At 39.9% G+C, this 17,163-nt stretch overlaps 1 protein-coding gene and 1 long non-coding RNA gene across 3 annotated transcripts in view; one reads left to right on the top strand and one right to left on the bottom strand.

Annotated features, from left to right (window-relative positions):
• ECT2L (epithelial cell transforming 2 like) overlaps positions 1-17,163 on the top strand; it is a 28,969-nt gene that overhangs the window by 9,608 nt on the left and 2,198 nt on the right. For both annotated transcript variants that reach the window (XM_081907069.1, XM_081907068.1), the window contains 15 exons: positions 52-152; positions 676-814; positions 1,119-1,287; positions 2,308-2,433; positions 3,666-3,758; positions 4,830-5,015; positions 6,423-6,526; positions 7,201-7,323; positions 8,124-8,335; positions 11,894-12,041; positions 13,106-13,179; positions 13,730-13,886; positions 14,719-14,784; positions 15,233-15,321; positions 15,987-16,159. In XM_081907069.1, coding sequence (XP_081763195.1) covers positions 52-152; positions 676-814; positions 1,119-1,287; positions 2,308-2,433; positions 3,666-3,758; positions 4,830-5,015; positions 6,423-6,526; positions 7,201-7,323; positions 8,124-8,335; positions 11,894-12,041; positions 13,106-13,179; positions 13,730-13,886; positions 14,719-14,784; positions 15,233-15,321; positions 15,987-16,159 — 1,960 coding nt within the window. The remainder of the gene's footprint in view (positions 1-51; positions 153-675; positions 815-1,118; positions 1,288-2,307; positions 2,434-3,665; positions 3,759-4,829; positions 5,016-6,422; positions 6,527-7,200; positions 7,324-8,123; positions 8,336-11,893; positions 12,042-13,105; positions 13,180-13,729; positions 13,887-14,718; positions 14,785-15,232; positions 15,322-15,986; positions 16,160-17,163) is intronic.
• LOC309367681 lies at positions 8,343-13,782 on the bottom strand. Its single transcript, XR_014167274.1, has 3 exons — positions 13,648-13,782; positions 9,633-11,851; positions 8,343-8,481 (listed from the first exon to the last, which is right to left on the bottom strand). It is a non-coding gene; the product is annotated as an uncharacterized lncRNA (long non-coding RNA).

Here is a 17,163-nt window from a genome sequence, read left to right as displayed (position 1 = left end):
ACCACCACCACCTACACTTTCTTATTTAATATTTTCTCTCAATGATTTTAGAATGGAACTCCTTCCCCAAAGGAAATGCTTTTCAAACATATTTCTGCAGATGCTAAATCTGTGCCACGCATTGGTCTGGAAGCTGAGATACTTCCAAAAAGGTAAGCAGGATTCGAGATTTCATAATATCTGTATTAATACACAATTTTTAAAAATAATATCACATAATCTGTATCTATGTTCATACTGAAACTGAATAAAGAAAAATGTTTAAAAGGGGGGGGTATCACATGCTAAGAATAGAAAAGTCCCAATCATGTGGCACAAATTAATTCAGCAACTAGCTGTTAGTGCAACCTGAAATGTGAACTAAATGCATATATTTTTTGTCTGCCCTGGATAGAGACGTATTGGTGAATTTTTGACTGTGTTTACATTTGAGAGACAATTGTAAGTAATAAATTTGAGGAAGGCCAGACCCTAAAATGTGTGTGTGCTATGGTCCTACTGAGGGCTTGTTAAAATGCAGGATGGCAATGGGTCTTTGTGCCTTCTTATTCCCTCTGTAACCAGTCTGCATGGCTGTCTATCATATGTAATCTCATGTTTTCATTCTGTGTATTTATCATTAAAAACCAGTAATTTACATCACTTTAACCTTAAGTTTCACTTGTATACTTATAGAAAGAAGGCTGCTGGCAGCTGCTCTGATCCTGTCTTACCTCACAGACTTCATTGGACTGTTTTACAAAAGGACCCTAATGAAACACATTCCCCTCAGCTACGTCTTATCTTGATATCATCCCATGTTCCTGCTTATGAGGTATTCTCATTGTCTTATTTACAGCAAGTGAAGTTAGGACTTTGTAAAACAGTAGTTTTGAACAATTCATAAAATCTGAATAATATTTTGAATATCATTTAAATTCCTTTAATGCTTAGTCATAAAATAGTAACGCAATGTTCAAATAACCAGGAACAGGGTTTTTTAAACTTAGCGTAATGCATGAATAGCCCGGTACCTTAACATTAGTATAATTCTCAAAGACCAATTTTTTTTCCATCCATGTTTTCCACTTTTTCTGCTACTTTTCTATTCAGTATTGTGTTTCTTTATTATTTTTCAGATGATTGTGGATAGTATTAAGCCTGGAGTGATTCCTGTAGTATATGATCATAGTGGCACAACCTTGGAAAGCCTCCTTTATTATGTAGCAAAGGCCTTGGGTGGCCAAATGGCAAAGAGTATTGGGATTGTTACTGATGGAGACTCCAGAGGGATTAACCTGCTTCAAGGTGGGATTCACTTAAAGTAGTTAAACACTTGAACTGAGCATATCACATTTGGTATTGCAGAGCAATATTGCATGGAGAAAATAAATGAAATTAGCAAGTTTCCTTTCCTTTAATAAGCCTTTGGCAGTAGGAGTCTGTTTTGAGATATGTTGTAGTCAGCGAAGAAAGTCTGACCTGCACATTGTTCTGAATGTGCAGAATGATTTTCGCAGAATATAGTTCCTTCAGAGAGAAGGTGGCTAGTGCTATATGAAATACAACTGTTAAAGGAGAAGTCTGAACGGTTTACATGATTAATACTGGCACTTCACCCCTGCAAATGCCCTTCAGTCCAAGATTTTACCAACGTATACATTTAATAAGATGTCCTTAAAGGAATATAGTTGTTATCTATACACTTTGCTGCTTTTCTATTTATTGGTTTTATATATATTGGTTTCTATTTATTGGCTTGTCCACACTCTGCCCATTGGCACAGAGCTGCCCACAGAGGTTGGTTGGGATCTTCAGGGCTCCCTCCCCCCACTGAAATTAGGCTTGCAAGAAGCATTGTGTTGTAACCAACAGAATGGTGCCCACAACAGTTTATCCAACTTGCAAAAAGGTTGGTGCCTCATTATTAGGTAGTATTTACTGTTTATGGCATGATCTATGATGTATTTATGTATGATATGAGGTATTTGTTCATGCTATTTATATGCTATTTATTTATTTATTTATTAATCCATTTATTTATTTTAAAAAACAGACCGCTTAATAAAAACAGCAAGCCCCATCTGGTGTGCATAAAACAGTAAAATATCAATAAAATGCAATTCAACAGAATTTAAAAATATACATGACTGATTTATATGACCACATAGACTTGATTAAACCTTAAAAAGGTTTTCACAGGTGCATAAAAGGGAACAAAAATGGTGAGATATGTTTTGCATGATATATATAACATTACATTATAGATGTGTTTTTAAAAAATCCTAACGGATAGTTCGCTTTGCTGACTTATTTAATTTCTTTAAGGTTGTAGCGTCAGTACCAAGAACCTTCTTAAACCTGAGGTGAAAGAATTTTGGGCAAAGTTAAGAAGCTGTGTGATGCATCAGGAAGGTGGTTATATAGACATCTTTGTCCCTCTGGCAGCTTCAGGTCAGTTCTGTTGGCAGCAATGGCTGGTCCTTCTATGGTACTTATGAAAAGTCTAGTCAATAGGAAAACCCAATTCTCTGACATCCATATAATTATACTCATTTAGTGGCCACAGCATTATTTGTTCCCACCACACGGAGTAGGAGCAAGAACTATGTGTAGGATTAATTGGCAGTTAAAATGGCTGAAGTATTTGTTGGTTACAGCTCAGAAAGTTTGACAATGGGTGAGAATCTAGACATTGGCTGGCCTAAATGCAGGCTAATACTTTCCCAGCTTGTGTAAAGGAATAACATAGACGGGAGTGGCAGGAACCTCCTGTCCACCATGAAGCAAACTGATATACTTGGGTGTGTTACTGGTGTGTCATCTCCTAAGCTGGCCAAGACTTTGAAACAGCATCCCAAGGTCCCTTAAGTGTATTCTCCAGTGGGGAGTAAGGCAGCAACCCAGTTCTCCATTTTACTTGAAGAAATAATGTCCTGAATGTAATAGCAGCAATGTTAGAGGATTAGTTAAGAAAACTGTAAATGGTCAATGAATCTATCTTGCCTCACTTCTTCAACTAGGCAATGTAGACTGATATTGGAGTAAGTTTTAACAAGCAACTTCTTGACTACTGACTGATAAATGGGTAGATTTTTACCCTCTTGAAGATTTTAACAAAGTTTAGATTTTCATGGCCACTGGACTAGTAAAAACCTATAATGTTTTATATGTTAGTGATGTATAATTGCCAAGGAAGGTTAGATCAGTTCCTTCTCTGTCTGGGTTTCATTCTGGTAGGCTTCTAGTTCATTCAAATTGTAAGCTGTGACTATTAAAAAAATTGTTTTATGCTGGTTTATATCTATTGGTTGGATGCAGACTTTGCTTCCACTGGCAAATGGAGGTGACTTTTGCTGATTTCCCCTTGCCCTCTGTAGCAATCATTGACATCTCCTGCATTGACATCTCCAGGGATGGGAGATTGTGCTGTGGGTTGGGCTGAGGTAGAAGCGCTTGTGAAAATTGCCACCATTTTCTGACAGAGGGATGTCTGCGATAGAGTAGAAGCCTTCAGTGGACAGGACACTTTCTGTCTGCGGAAGATGAAGTCTAGATCCAACTCTTCATTGTTAATATATTGAAGTTTAGTGTTGTAAACCACCCTGGGGTGCTGGTTAGAGCCAAAAAGCAGTTTTAAAATATTTGTGTATTACATGACCAATATGAAATATGTAATTTTGCAGAGGCAGGAATGGAGGTCCTTTCCCAGCTGTCTCATCTAACTGGACTGTTTTTCCGAACTCCTGCAGGAATAGCAACCGGATCATATCAACACAGTAAGTGAAAACTACTATACATATGCAGAGTTTGCATAAAGTATCTGATTTCAATACATATTTTAGATATGTTAGGGCCAATCCTATCCCCCCTGTGGTCACTTGGCCGCAAGCAGAGGCTGTAGCAGAAATGCTGGCATCCCATCACAAGCAAGGATGGACGAAATTTTAAATGCATTTGTAATCTCCACTGCCACAGATTCTTGCAAGGAGCAATGTTGCCTTGGTTTGAGGAGGGTGGGGCCATTGAGAGCTTGCACATTGTGGGTAAATCACAATTAGGCATGGCATGGCTAAATGCACCTATGCTCTGTCTTGCCAGAAGGCAAATTCATATATATTTAGTCTATGGTTGTAAATACCCACCACCTCTCCCTTACATGGTATTAGGCACGCACACGCACACATATATTTAAAGGAGGCCATTAAATTGCTTGTTATTGCTTGTTAAGTAATGGCATTTCAGAAATAACTTGTGTGTAAAGCATACATTGTATTATAATAAAAATGCTGCATATAAAAGCAATGGCTGCGTATCTCTCCCATCTATTGATAAAACTCTGTTTAGACACTTGGCCAAGTACTGTATTTATAGTGGTGAGTATCTCAATAGCTGATTTAGTGGGGACTGGAGAGAAAAGACATTGGGCCACCATTTTAATGTATATGCAGCATTGGTATGATTTTCAAACACAATTAGCAGCTGTTTATTTTCTTAAATATATTGGATAAATACATTGTGCTCACAAAAAGCAGACATATTGGCTAATCTATTCCTCTAAGATTTAGCCAATGTGGTACCCTCCAGATTTTGCTAGACTCCAGCTTCCGCCATCCCATTGGCAATGCTGACTAGAGCCGATGTGGGTCTTAACAACATCTGGATGGCACCATGCCAACTGCCTCTGCTCTAGTTTGTACAAATCTGTGGGATTTAAAAGTCCAGTTGAGTATCATTAACACAGCTGAGGCTAATTGTGTTCTCATTATACTCCCCGCTAGAGAAAAAAAAAATGAAATCTGTGGCAGAGTAACCCAAAGAATGGGGAATAACTTGCTGTGTTGTTATAGTTCTCAGTGAGTGGTTGGGAAACCAGAAAGATAGTCCTCCTCCCCCATCCATCTACTTCACTGAAGCAAAACTGCAATTGTGGCTAAGATTCACAGAATTGCTGGAAGATGCACTGAAGGCTGTCAGGAAAAATATGAGACCCTATTTTTGTGATTTGCAGAAGAACATGACTGGCAAGATTCTTGGTAACTTCTCTCTCCAAAGTAACTTTTAAATTAGAAATATTAGAATTATTGCAAAGGGTTATACCATGCACCTGAAATTCAGCATTTTTATGAGACTGTTGAGGATCTCTTCCTATTCCATAATATATGTATGGCTCAATTCTTATTTGATGTTCTGTTCTCAAGTACAGAATTCATGTGCACACAGCAAAGTATGAGGAGCATCTTTGTAATTTTCATGGTGGTCCCATTCGGTCAAGTCCCAATCATGAACAATGAGCTTGTATTTGTGGTTAGCCTAGATCATAGCTGTCAACTTTCAGATTTGAAAACAAGGGATCAGCAGCCTCACCTGTCCCGGAGATTGTCTATGGAATATCTAACAATCCTGGATAGCAGCGGGAATCAGTGGGAAACAGCACTGGAATAAGGGAATTTCCCACAAAAAAGGGAAGGTTGACAGCTATGGCCTAGATCATGGTTAGCCTGGATGATATATTTTCCTCTGTTCGGAGGAAACTTGCCTGTGTGCACTGCTTACAAGTGAGATGCTTAAGCCTAAAATGCATCTTATATGTTTGACTGCAATTTCCACTCAAGAGCATGGAAAAAACCCTTTTGTTCAAAGATACTAATCCACATCTGCTGACTCTTGGTTTTTTGGTTCTTTTTAACCAAAATACAGTATCATATAATCAGGTGGAGTCAGTTAGGCAGCCAGAATGTTTAGGTTTCTTGTTACCTTGCTTACATTCCTAAATATGCTCAAGTCGGTCAAATAGATTAATGAGAAATTATCATTAGCAGCAGGGTTTAGTGTAATCTGTTTGAGGACGAAAGCAATCCAGTGTTTTTCCTCTGCTGCATAAAGACACATGGCTTGTTTGCTGAAGTAAGTTTGTGTACCTACTGTGTCATTGACCCCTACCTGTATGTAGGACTGCACAGCAGCGTAATTTGCCTGAATACACTGGGTTGTGGAATTTAAGTCTTGTATGTTCTTGAAGGTCCTGGCCTACCCCTGCTACTTGATTGACTAGTGCAATTAAAGCTGGCTGTAGTCATATTCATTCCTTGGGTACTAAAGTGAAAGTTAATCAATTTCACCTAAGGAAGGTTAGCATCACTTCATGGTGGGATCTACCAGCGATTAGGTCATGTGGAAAGCTCAGGCTAGCATATGATCAGCTGCGACACCAATGCCATAATGCATTTGAGCAGTGAGCTGGTGCCTTGGAACTGATGATTAGCCAGAGCAATTGTGTCGGCCTTGCTGTCAATTGCATGCTACACCTCATCAGATAATCTAGTTTGCTGTGGATCCCTCTTAGCTGTCCAAAATAAATAGATGAAATAAAATTGATTCCATCTTTAATGGCAAGTCTGTTGCATCTTAAAAGTGACTAATGTGTAACTATTTATGTACAGGTCAAATTATGTTTGATGCTGTGAGCTGGTCAGATGTTCAAGAAAAGCAAAGAATAGCCGAGGTTTTGGTTGAAGGATTAGTTGAACTCTCAAGAGGAAACGATGTAAGATAAGCTTATTCTATTTAAGTATAATGGTTATGCCCCTCAGTTTTGATTTTTGAAGCTTGTTCCCATTCCAGAGGCTATTGTGCTGTATTTAAGCCAATTTAATGGACTGTAACATTGGTGGGAGCAGAGAATATTCTCATTGCCAAGACCCTAATTGGCAGGCTTAGGGATAAGAGGTCTCCTCTTTTTAGAAACTTTTATTAGCTGCGCTGAAACCTGGCGTTCAGTTTCTCAAAACTTTTATTCACCTGTAGAAGTGAGTTTCAATTTTCTGCTTCTTTCTTGGGGCACTTTAGAATTTCTTTAAAATTTTGTGGGGCGTGGAGTTGAACTGAACTTATTGTTGAGAGATAGCTGAGGATGGTGTGTGGGTGTCTGTTTTTTCTTTCCATTTTGTGGCACTCAGCCTCCTGAGTGCTTCCTGAACTGAAAAATCCTCTTGACTATTAACTGAAGCACAGGAAGCTGCTTTATCAGACCAGGCCATGAAATACTGTTGTTGTGCAGCCTCCATTTATTGCTATGGGACTGTGCAAATCTAATTTAATTTAAAAGTGATATACGGACTACAGTTTATCTCTTATTAGCTGATATGACCGTTGACTGTCTATGCTTGGGAAAGGGGTGGCATGCATACTGCCATACTTTAACCTTTTATGATTTCTTAGGAAAACCCTTTTGAATTTCTATCACGCTTCCTGATGAGGAAATGTAATAAAAAGGAAGAGCTCAAAAGCCAGGTTCTGACAACTGAAAGCAATCCAGAAGCAAGCCTTGGTCTGTCAGTTAAGGTACAAAAGAGCCGCTTGTTAGCTTTGGGCAACTTCCATAGTTCTTCAAATACTTCATTTTGTTTTGGAACACTGTTCTTGGACAGGATTGAACAGCTTGCTCTATATGCATTGCTTCACTTATCTTAAAGTAGTTTGAGTTCATGTGTGCAATGATGTTCATAGCTTTTTTTGATGTTTTATTTTAATATATGTTATTAACTCCCTCATATCTGATGACTGGGAGAAAGACATTGTATAATTTTATATTTTTAAAAAGTGTTCCCACTTAGGTTCTGTGCTCTAATTGGTAACGTGATGATGAGTGACCTTTGAGTACAGAAACTTACAGCCACAATGGCTGCTGTTTAGCTGGTGCAATACAAATGAAGCCTGTTTCTGTAGCTATAAAGCAAGTGTATTTCTGAATCTGTTTGAGAATAGCTTCAGTTTATATTCTCAGAATAAATCTATGTAGCAGCATAAGAATATTTAATGATATTACCTGTGAGAACAAAGTAACAGCGCAGTCTTATACATTACTTAGAAGTAAGCTGCATTGAGTTCATGGGGCTTGTTTCCAGGTGAATGGGTATAGCGCTACAGACTAAGAAGCTTTTCAGGTAACACAAACCTTTATGGTCTTCTTTTCTGCTTGCTTATTTATATATTTAGCTTACCTTAATAACAAACTGGGATCCCTTAGAAAATTATAATCAAAACTTTTAAATATACTCAGATCATACCCCAGCTACTGAAACAAAACAAAACCCCTTTAAAAAGTGTTACTGATTTGTTTCTAATGTATCTTGGGCTTTCAGACCAGCAAACTTGATAAAGAGATAGAGAAGCGCAAAAGCTTTGCCAGAGAACTTCTCTTAAGTGAGAGGAACTATGTGAACATGCTGGAAATTGTACGAGATGTTTATGTTAAACCGCTAAAGGCCGCGCTGGCCTCACATCGAGTCATCCTAAGCTATGCCAATGTTCAGACAATCTTCTCTGATATCTTGAACATCCTACAACTGAATAGGTAAGTTTAACTGATTATTCTGAAGCACATTTAGATTCTTGAAAAAAAAAATATCCCAACACTTAAGGCCTGAATTCTAAACAAAGTAGACGTGATTGGGATTTGGGATGCAGTATTTCTGAAAGACATCTACTTCTGAAAGACATCTACTTCCAGAAAGACATCTACTTCTGCTTCATTGACTATGCAAAAGCCATTGACTGTGTCGACCATAGCAAACTATGGCAAGTTCTTAAAGAAATGGGAGTGCCTGATCACCTCATCTGTCTCCTGAGAAATCTCTATGTGGGACAAGAAGCTACAGTTAGAACTGGATATGGAACAACTGATTGGTTCAAAATTGGGAAAGGAGTACGGCAAGGCTGTATATTGTCTCCCTGCTTATTTAACTTATATGCAGAATTCATCATGCGAAAGGCTGGGCTGGATGAATACCAAGCTGGAATTAAGATCGCCGGAAGAAAAATCAACAACCTCAGATATGCAGATGACACAACCTTGATGGCAGAAACTGAGGAGGAATTAAAGAACCTTTTAATGAGGGTGAAAGAGGAGAGTGCAAAATATGGTCTGAAGCTCAACATCAAAAACACGAAGATCATGGCCACTGGGCCCATCACCTCCTGGCAAATAGAAGGGGAAGAAATGGAGGCAGTGAGAGATTTTACTTTCTTGGGCTCCATGATCACTGCAGATGGTGACAGAAATCACAAAATTAAAAGACGCCTGCTCCTTGGGAGAAAGGCGAGGGCAAACCTAGATAGCATCTTAAAAAGCAGAGACATCACCCTGCCAACAAAGGTCCGTATGGTTAAAGCCATGGTTTTCCCAGTAGTAATGTATGGAAGTGAGAGCTGGACCATAAAGAAGGCTGATCGCCGAAGAATTGATGCTTTTGAATTATGGTGCTGGAGGAGACTCTTGAGAGTCCCATGGACTGCAAGAAGATCAAACGCATCCATTCTTAAGGAAATTAGCCCTGAGTGCTCACTGGAAGGACAGATCGTGAAGCTGAGGCTCCAGTACTTTGGCCACCTCATGAGAAGAGAAGACTCCCTGGAAAAGACCCTGATGGTGGGAAAGATGGAGGGCACAAGGAGAAGGGGACGACAGAGGACGAGATGGTTGGATAGTGTTCTCAAAGCTACAAACATGAGTCTGACCAAAATGCGGGAGGCAGTGAAAGACAGGAGTGCCTGGCGTGCTCTGGTCCATGGGGTCACAAACAGTCAGACACGACTAAACGACTAAACAACAACAATTTCTGAAATTATTAGATATGGATCATTTAATATACTGTACCTGTGACCAGACATACTTGTAGACACATTTAACAGAATTGCATTATTACTAACAAGAGAAAAGCAGCCATGGGAAGCTGTGAGCTTCATTCAGTACAGGAACTAATGTTATTTAGCTAAAAACAAGACTGGGGTCATCATAAGCCTTGCAAATCTGGAACTATACTCGATAAAGTATAGCTGATAAAGCTGACAGTCTTTACTTGGACTTCAGTATTTTAGCTGGTGTTCAAACTACTCATTCTACATGTATATTTTCACCTTTGAATTTTTGTCTGTGGTCATTATTATGATGTCTGTTTTGTTGCATACATTATAAAATAAAATAGTAATACAAAACTTTATACCAAAAAAAATTAAAAATAAATCCAAGACTGGGGAACCTGTGGCCTCTTCAGATGATTATAGAATTGTAGATTTGGAAGGGACCCTGAGGATCATCTAATCCAACCCTCTGCAATGCAGGAATATGCAGTTGTCCCACATGGCAGTGGTTTTCAACCAGTGTACTGTAGCACCCTGGAGTGCCTTGAATGATGGTCAGGGGTGCTGCAGGCATCCCTGGCCTATGTCCCTCTTTCTTTCCTTCCCTTCCTCCTCTGGTGCCCTCTTGTGTCTCCGCCTCCCAAAGGCTTGCACAGCTGTTTGTTGCAGCAGCTCTGGCTACAAGCTCTCCAGGCAAATGGTGCCTCTAGGGCTGGCCAGGGGGTGCTTCCCAGGCCCCTGTGGGGCAGTGTAAGGAGGCACCTCTCTTTGGGGGCAGGGGGAGCAGCTCAGAGACCAGGGACAGCAGCAGCAGCAGCTGCCCGGAGGATTCCCAAGGAGAGGGGAGAGGAGAGGAAGCTGAGGGAACACTCCACAAGGGAGGGTGTTTGAAAAAGGATGAGAGTCTGCCAACTCTGCAGGCAAGGGGTGACATAACTGGGCTGCTGAGGCCCACAGGGGTGCCGCAGAAAGAATGTAGTTGGTCAAGGGAGCTGTGGACTTGGAAAGGTTGAAAACATCTGCCATATGGGGATCAGATTGGCAAACTTAGCGTTAGCAGCACCACTCCCTAACCAACTGATGATGTTGATAGATTCCAACTTCCATCAGCATGGCCAGTGGTCAGGGATGGTGGTAATCCAGGGTACCAGCTCCTGGGGGCTGAGGCACTGTGTCCCCCCCCCTTAATGTTCAGAGGGCCCCCCGTGTAATGTCAGAACATTGTGTCTGGTCCCCTCAATCTTCCAGAGATGGTAGCACCTCTGATGGTAATTGTACTCCAGCCACATCTGGAGAGACCCCAGTAAGCCACCTTTGGCTCTGTAGGATGGACATGGCTGTAGGCATAAGACAATATGAGAACATTGCTAAGATGGTATGAGAACAACCTCACGTGTCCCCGTTGTACTGGCATCTTCTTGATTGTGCTTCCCGTGGCCCAGTGGAAAATTGCACCCTTAAAGACAAGTTTCTATTGGCAAGGACTCAGTTTATACATATGATGTAACTTATTTCCTAGAGGCGTCTGCCTGGAACATTTAAAGACTTAACAAATGGCTGGTTAGGCAAGTTATCAAATGTGTTGAGGGTTTATAGGAGGACGTGTGTTTATTACAGCTGATTTAATGCAGAAGACTCCCCAAAAATCAAACACAGAACTGTACACAGAAATATTATCAGAAGTGACTAAATGGCGCCACCGCATGTGACAGTATTGATGTAACCGAGCGAGTAAAGAACCTTATGCTTTCCATGTCTTTCTTGCTGGATTCTAATTTTCATTAACCCCAGGTAGGGTATGAGGAGACTTTAGGCCAACAAGATCTGATTATAACCACTTGGGAGGTCAGGAAGCAATCCTACACACTTACCTGGGACAACGTACCATTTAAAACATTGGAATGAATATTTAAGTATACATGCATAGGATTGAACTTTTAAAAGGGCTTCGTAGCTTGTAAAGTGGTGATATAAATCCTATTCATTCACCTTGTTCCCCATATTTCTGATTGTCTGCTGAAATTCTTCTCAGTGCTTGGGGGTGGAAGATGTTACGGATGGCCAGCTTACCACAGAACATACCTATATAGTAAGTTACTCATGCTGGATGCTAGGGTGGACCAGACAACAGCATAACTTCACATTAACTTTGCAGCCTTGATATCTATGTCACTCGGCTTGCAGGAAAACATGTTGTCATCATCACTATCTGTTGGAACTTGCCTGGAACCTGATAGGAAGAGAGAAACACCCTTCTGTCTGTTTCACACAGGTGGTTTTCAGATGAGTTAACACAAAGACTTAATGAATGGAACCCAGCCCAAAAATTAGGAGACTTGTTCATTCAATTTTGCCAGCAACTTCAAACATACACAAACTTCTTCAACAATTATGCAGTAATTCTGAAAACTATAGACAAGGTAAGAAAACACTAAACATTCATTACTCTAAGTCAGACACTCCTTACACTGTAACATTTATTTTTTTAAACTGCCATGCTCACATATCTCCCTATCCAAAGCAGCATCCAACAAATAGTAACTAAATATTAAAGTGCATTTAAATATCTTTGGGAAAGTATATTTATGCTATATTCTGTTAAAAGAAAAAGTAAAGCTTAGATCTGTAAGCAAGTAATCGGTTATAAGAATGTTTGTTTATTAAAAATTAATGAGATCTGAATTTTGAGTAAGTCCTGTTTTATTGTGATTTTAGTTCTTATTTTTATATTAATTGGTATATTTTCCATCATTAAAAATTAGATGCAATCAGGAAAATAATCAGGAAAATAATAAAGTTACCTTATGCAAACTGGATTACATGTCCGTATCCATTTCACTGCTTTCTGCCCTGTAGATAGTCTTAACATGATGCAATTTCCATGATGATCCTAGGCTGTGTTATTCTACTGTATGACATAATGGGGTTGGGAATACTGGAGTGCAATAGCCCAGTAATCTGTGCACAAAGTATGTAATTTGGAAGTTCCCTTCCCACTCAGCCTTGTCAATCTGGCATCTCAGAGCCCTATCCTCCCGAGGATTTGTGTCACAACAGTTCAAGGTGCATCGTGGGAAAGGCCTTCACCAGCCTCAACTTTCAATATTGAAAGGGAAACTAAGTGTTGTACCCAACTACATTCTAACTTGCCTAAATTAGGCTTGTCCATTAATCTCAGTGGGTCTGCATTGTGTAAAACTAACATTGACTAAACCCCAAAGTACAAGTGGTGTCTGCAGCTTCACAGCCTTACCAAAATGTCTTTGGGCTGCCCATATTTACTGAGCAGCTACTTACCACATGCTGACACCACTGTGAGCCGGAGTCTAAGGTTCAAGTCTGCCTCAGTGCTGGAGGCAAAGGACAAGGTGTGCCACAGCAGCCCACAGAAATGGGTTATGGAAATGTGGCTGTTTGCTCCTTATTTGGTCCATAGTTTTATGGATGACATTACACTGATGGTCAAAACCTTTTGCTTTCACAGTGCAGGGAGACTATTCCAGTATTTCGTGCCTTTCTGAAGAGACATGACAAGACTGTTGCTACTACTATGAGAAGGTAAAGTCTTGTAGTTTAAAATAGGAAGGAGGACACTGCCAAAGCATGGGTGTTTTGTATATGCTAGAGGCAAAAATGGGCAGAGCAACATATGCACATTTACCTTTGTGCAGTAGGCTAGTTACTATGTACACACTTGTCTCTATTCTCCATCTAGACAAGCAAAGAGGCATTATCTGAGTTCAAAGGTACATTCCAGGCAGGCAAAAACACTGAGGGTGTGAAGCAGGGCGCATAAGGGTTATGGCCTGAGGAGAGTTTAGAGTGCCCGATAGGGATGGCTAGACGGCTGCATTTTACCCCATGGCCTAAGGGTTCCCTGCCACCCGTTTCTTCAACATAACTGTCCCTTCAAAAGAGTGCGACCTCATCGCGAACAGGCAAACTGCCTACTTCCTGTACTTGTGAACCTCCTACCCAATATGTCTTACCTGCAACACTAGGCCCCTAAGATATGGCTTGAGATACCTTTGTTGGTCTTGGGACATGCAATGCAATTTGCTACTTTTCTAATTAAAGCATGGATTAAGTGCATCTATGTAACACATAGCCTCCAAGAATTTCTGTTGTGCCCATCTAAGAGGATTGAAGAGTACGTCACGCTCCTGTATGCTCTGAGGCTTCACACTCCTCCAGAACACACTGACCGTGAAGAGCTGACTCCCGCAATTAAGCAAATGAAACAGTTCAAGGATTACTTAGATCAGGTTTGTCTACTACATTTGTTTTAGCATGACGATCTTGCAGCGATCACTAAGGCACTCAGTAGCAAGTTGAGATTGGGGAGAGCCAACATAATTCAAGTTTTGATTTTGGACTATTATTATTATTATTATTATTATTATTATTATTATTATACCACACCTTATTCAAATATCACAGGGCAGTTCACAACATAAAAATACAAAATGAGAACACAAAATACATAATAAAAAAGGACCAAAACAAACCAATAACCCCCTCCCGCAAACACATTTAAAAGGCCATAGAATTCAGCTCAAGGCCTGGTTATATAGAAATTTTTTCATCTGGCACCTAAAGGTATGTAATGAAGGCAGCAGGCTCAGATGGGGAACTTGTGGCTCCTCCAGATGCTGCTGGGTTTTGGAGTCTTGAGGACATAAGTTTCCTCTCTCTGCCTTAAATGTTGCAAACAGGAATATAGGATATGTTGGAGGTTTTTTTATCCTGCCCTCCCTCCTAGAGAGGCTCAGGGCAGCAAACACTAAAATCGTAAATAATACAATTAAAAACATCCACACACCCTCACAACTAATTACTTCAAGGTTGCCAGGAAAAGCATCTTTCAGCCATCAAATGCCTGAGTATACATTTATTTTTTAAAAAAGTTCCTCCAGAAAGTTAATGATGAGTAAGACAAGACACATCTCACCAGAGAGGGCATTTTGCAAATGGGGAACTACCTATGGGAGCGCCCTTGAAGGATGTTTGGCTAAGAGCATTACAGATAAGATCTGTCCTTTCATCCTCATCCTTCAGAAGCTAACTCACCTTATGTTTACCACACTAAATTTCTAGCTAAAACTGAACGTTGGCAGGGATGATCAGATATTAACTACACAAAGACGCATCCAAGGATGTCCTGTAAGTACTTTGTATTGACAAACGTAGTGTGATATAGAGGAAATGCATGTATTTGTGTGGTAAAGGCAGAATAATTTGCCATGGAGTAGGTTGTGCTTGTGAATAACAAAGGAAAAGTAACTACTTTGTAAAAGTAGTAGTTTCCTCAAAAATGAAGCACAAGATAAGTATTAATAGAACACATGGCTATGGGATAGTGAACCCAAATGCATTTGGGAAGAGCTGATTCTAGGAGATAGAATATGCTGCATAGGCAATTTTTGTCTGTGAAACTGTGTGCCTTCGTGGATACAAAGCACATCATTGGGGTAAAGGGACATGTATAACCTTCCTCCCGATGTTTAACAGAAGTGTGTGATTTAACATACATCAGCAGCCGAGGACAACTAAACAAAAATTATCAAAATTTATCCAAATATTTTTAAATCTTTTCATGTTTAATCCACAGAAGTTACTGAAAGCCAGTAGGTATCTAATTGCGATGCAAGATGTAGCCCAGCTAATCTGCTGCTCAGAGAGAGTCCATATGTCGTTCAGGTAAATAGATAAAATAATAGGAGGGTAGAGGAAGAAAAATGAGGGATGCCTTTCAATGACTGGTTGCTAAATCTGTTTTGCATAGTTTATTATTTGTAGCTGAGGACTGTTATGTTTATGAATTGTTTGCACATGAATTATTCAGTTAATAAAGGAGAACCTACCACTTAGATGGATTGCTTTCTTAGCACAAAATTGGGTGAACTCTTTCCTCAGAAATGAACAGTGCTAATGATGAACTAACTGGCAATCAAGTCTAAGCTTTTGGGTGGGACAGAACACTCTGTGGTTAATGCCTTCTAATTACCTCTGGGTATTGCTTTAATTGTATCAGTGGCCCAGAGATCATTCCTTCTAACAGAAAAATATATATTTTTATTAGCCATTGGCTTATTGATTGATCCCCTAAGAAAAAGCCATTACTTTCAGGAATGTGTTGAAGGACAAGTTCTAATGCTTAAAACTGAAAAATTAGCTTGAGACTAAGTTAAAATAAGCACACTGAATTAAGAGTTACACTTTAACAAGCACAGGGTTACTGATTTTTTTTCTTTTCTTTTTTCAATTAACGTTTTCAAAAACTTAATATACTACTGATTAATATCTGTGTTTGTTTCTCTGAAGTCTAACGTGGAAGACTAATCCTTTGTTTTCAATTTTGGCAGGCTGTATGAACACACCCATGATCTTAGCCTCTTCCTTTTCAACGATATACTTGTTATCTCACAGCGCAGCATCTCTTACAAGCCATTTGAACGTATCTCACATGTTACTCACCAATTCTTGGCAGTGGTAACGCTTCATCAACTCCTGGTTGAAGATATTCCAGATTCCAAATGTGAGTTTTCTCCTACCCTAAAATGATATAAACATGGCACAAAATCTGTTTGAAAATGTATTTCAAATTAAAATTGTAATATTGTAACAAAATGACTCCTCTTACCAAATACTTAGCTAGCATTGCAGGGTCACCTGGATATTCTTGAGCTTCTGTTAAAATTAAAACCAGTTGCAATAGTTAGGGAAATAGAGGTTAATGTGTATCAAGTGCAGATGAGATGGTATTCTTTTTCTGCCAAAGCTGATTGCCTAACAGCAGGTGAATTCTGCAATAGGAGCTTGTGTTAATGACAGTTGTCCTCAGAAATCCATCATAGTTTTCTGGAAGGCTTCTGGAGATGGAAAAAATCTATCATATGCTTCTTCTAGGAGATCCACAGAAGCTCCAGAATAATGCCTTTGCTGGAAAGTCTCCATTACTGTCTTAAGGCTTTCCAAGTGCTTGCTTACTTTAAAACCAAGAAAATAAATACCTAAGAATGTTGCATGGTGAGGTCCACAATCCGAATGCATGTTTAGGAAAGATAGCTGCTCAGTATCCTTAGATCCAAGGGGAAAGAACTATTATACCAGCAAGTATAGACAACAACTTTTCTGAATGCCTTGAAATCTGTGGAAGCTGCTGCTCCAGGCAAACTTCTCAAAACTCTGTGCAAGGACAGGGTATTGCTCTTCTAACGGATGCTGAGCAGCCCCAGTAATCCCTATATTTAAAGGACAGAAGGGGCTAGCAAAACAATTAGGGGCTTAATTTTTTCTTAATAAGTGAACAGACCCTGGCTATCGGCTCACTGGTACAGCTGGTCTGGGAGATGGTGTTGGCTCCTCCTGCAGGAGAAAGGACGTTTGCATGGCTCTGCCTGTGGACTATGGTAGGGGTCTCCATTCCAAAGGTGCTCTGTGCCCTCCAGGAGCCTCTGGTGAATCACCCTTCCATCAGAAGAACTCAGGGCAATGCAAGAGTACAAACTGTGTTAACACAGGTAATGTAACAATGCCTGT

The sequence above is a fragment of the Podarcis melisellensis genome, assembly GCF_964234715.1.
Source record: "Podarcis melisellensis genome assembly, chromosome: 3".
NCBI lineage: Eukaryota > Metazoa > Chordata > Lepidosauria > Squamata > Lacertidae > Podarcis > Podarcis melisellensis.
The sequence above is the reverse complement of the archived record's forward strand: the minus strand, read 5'-3'. Positions and strand labels throughout refer to the sequence as shown.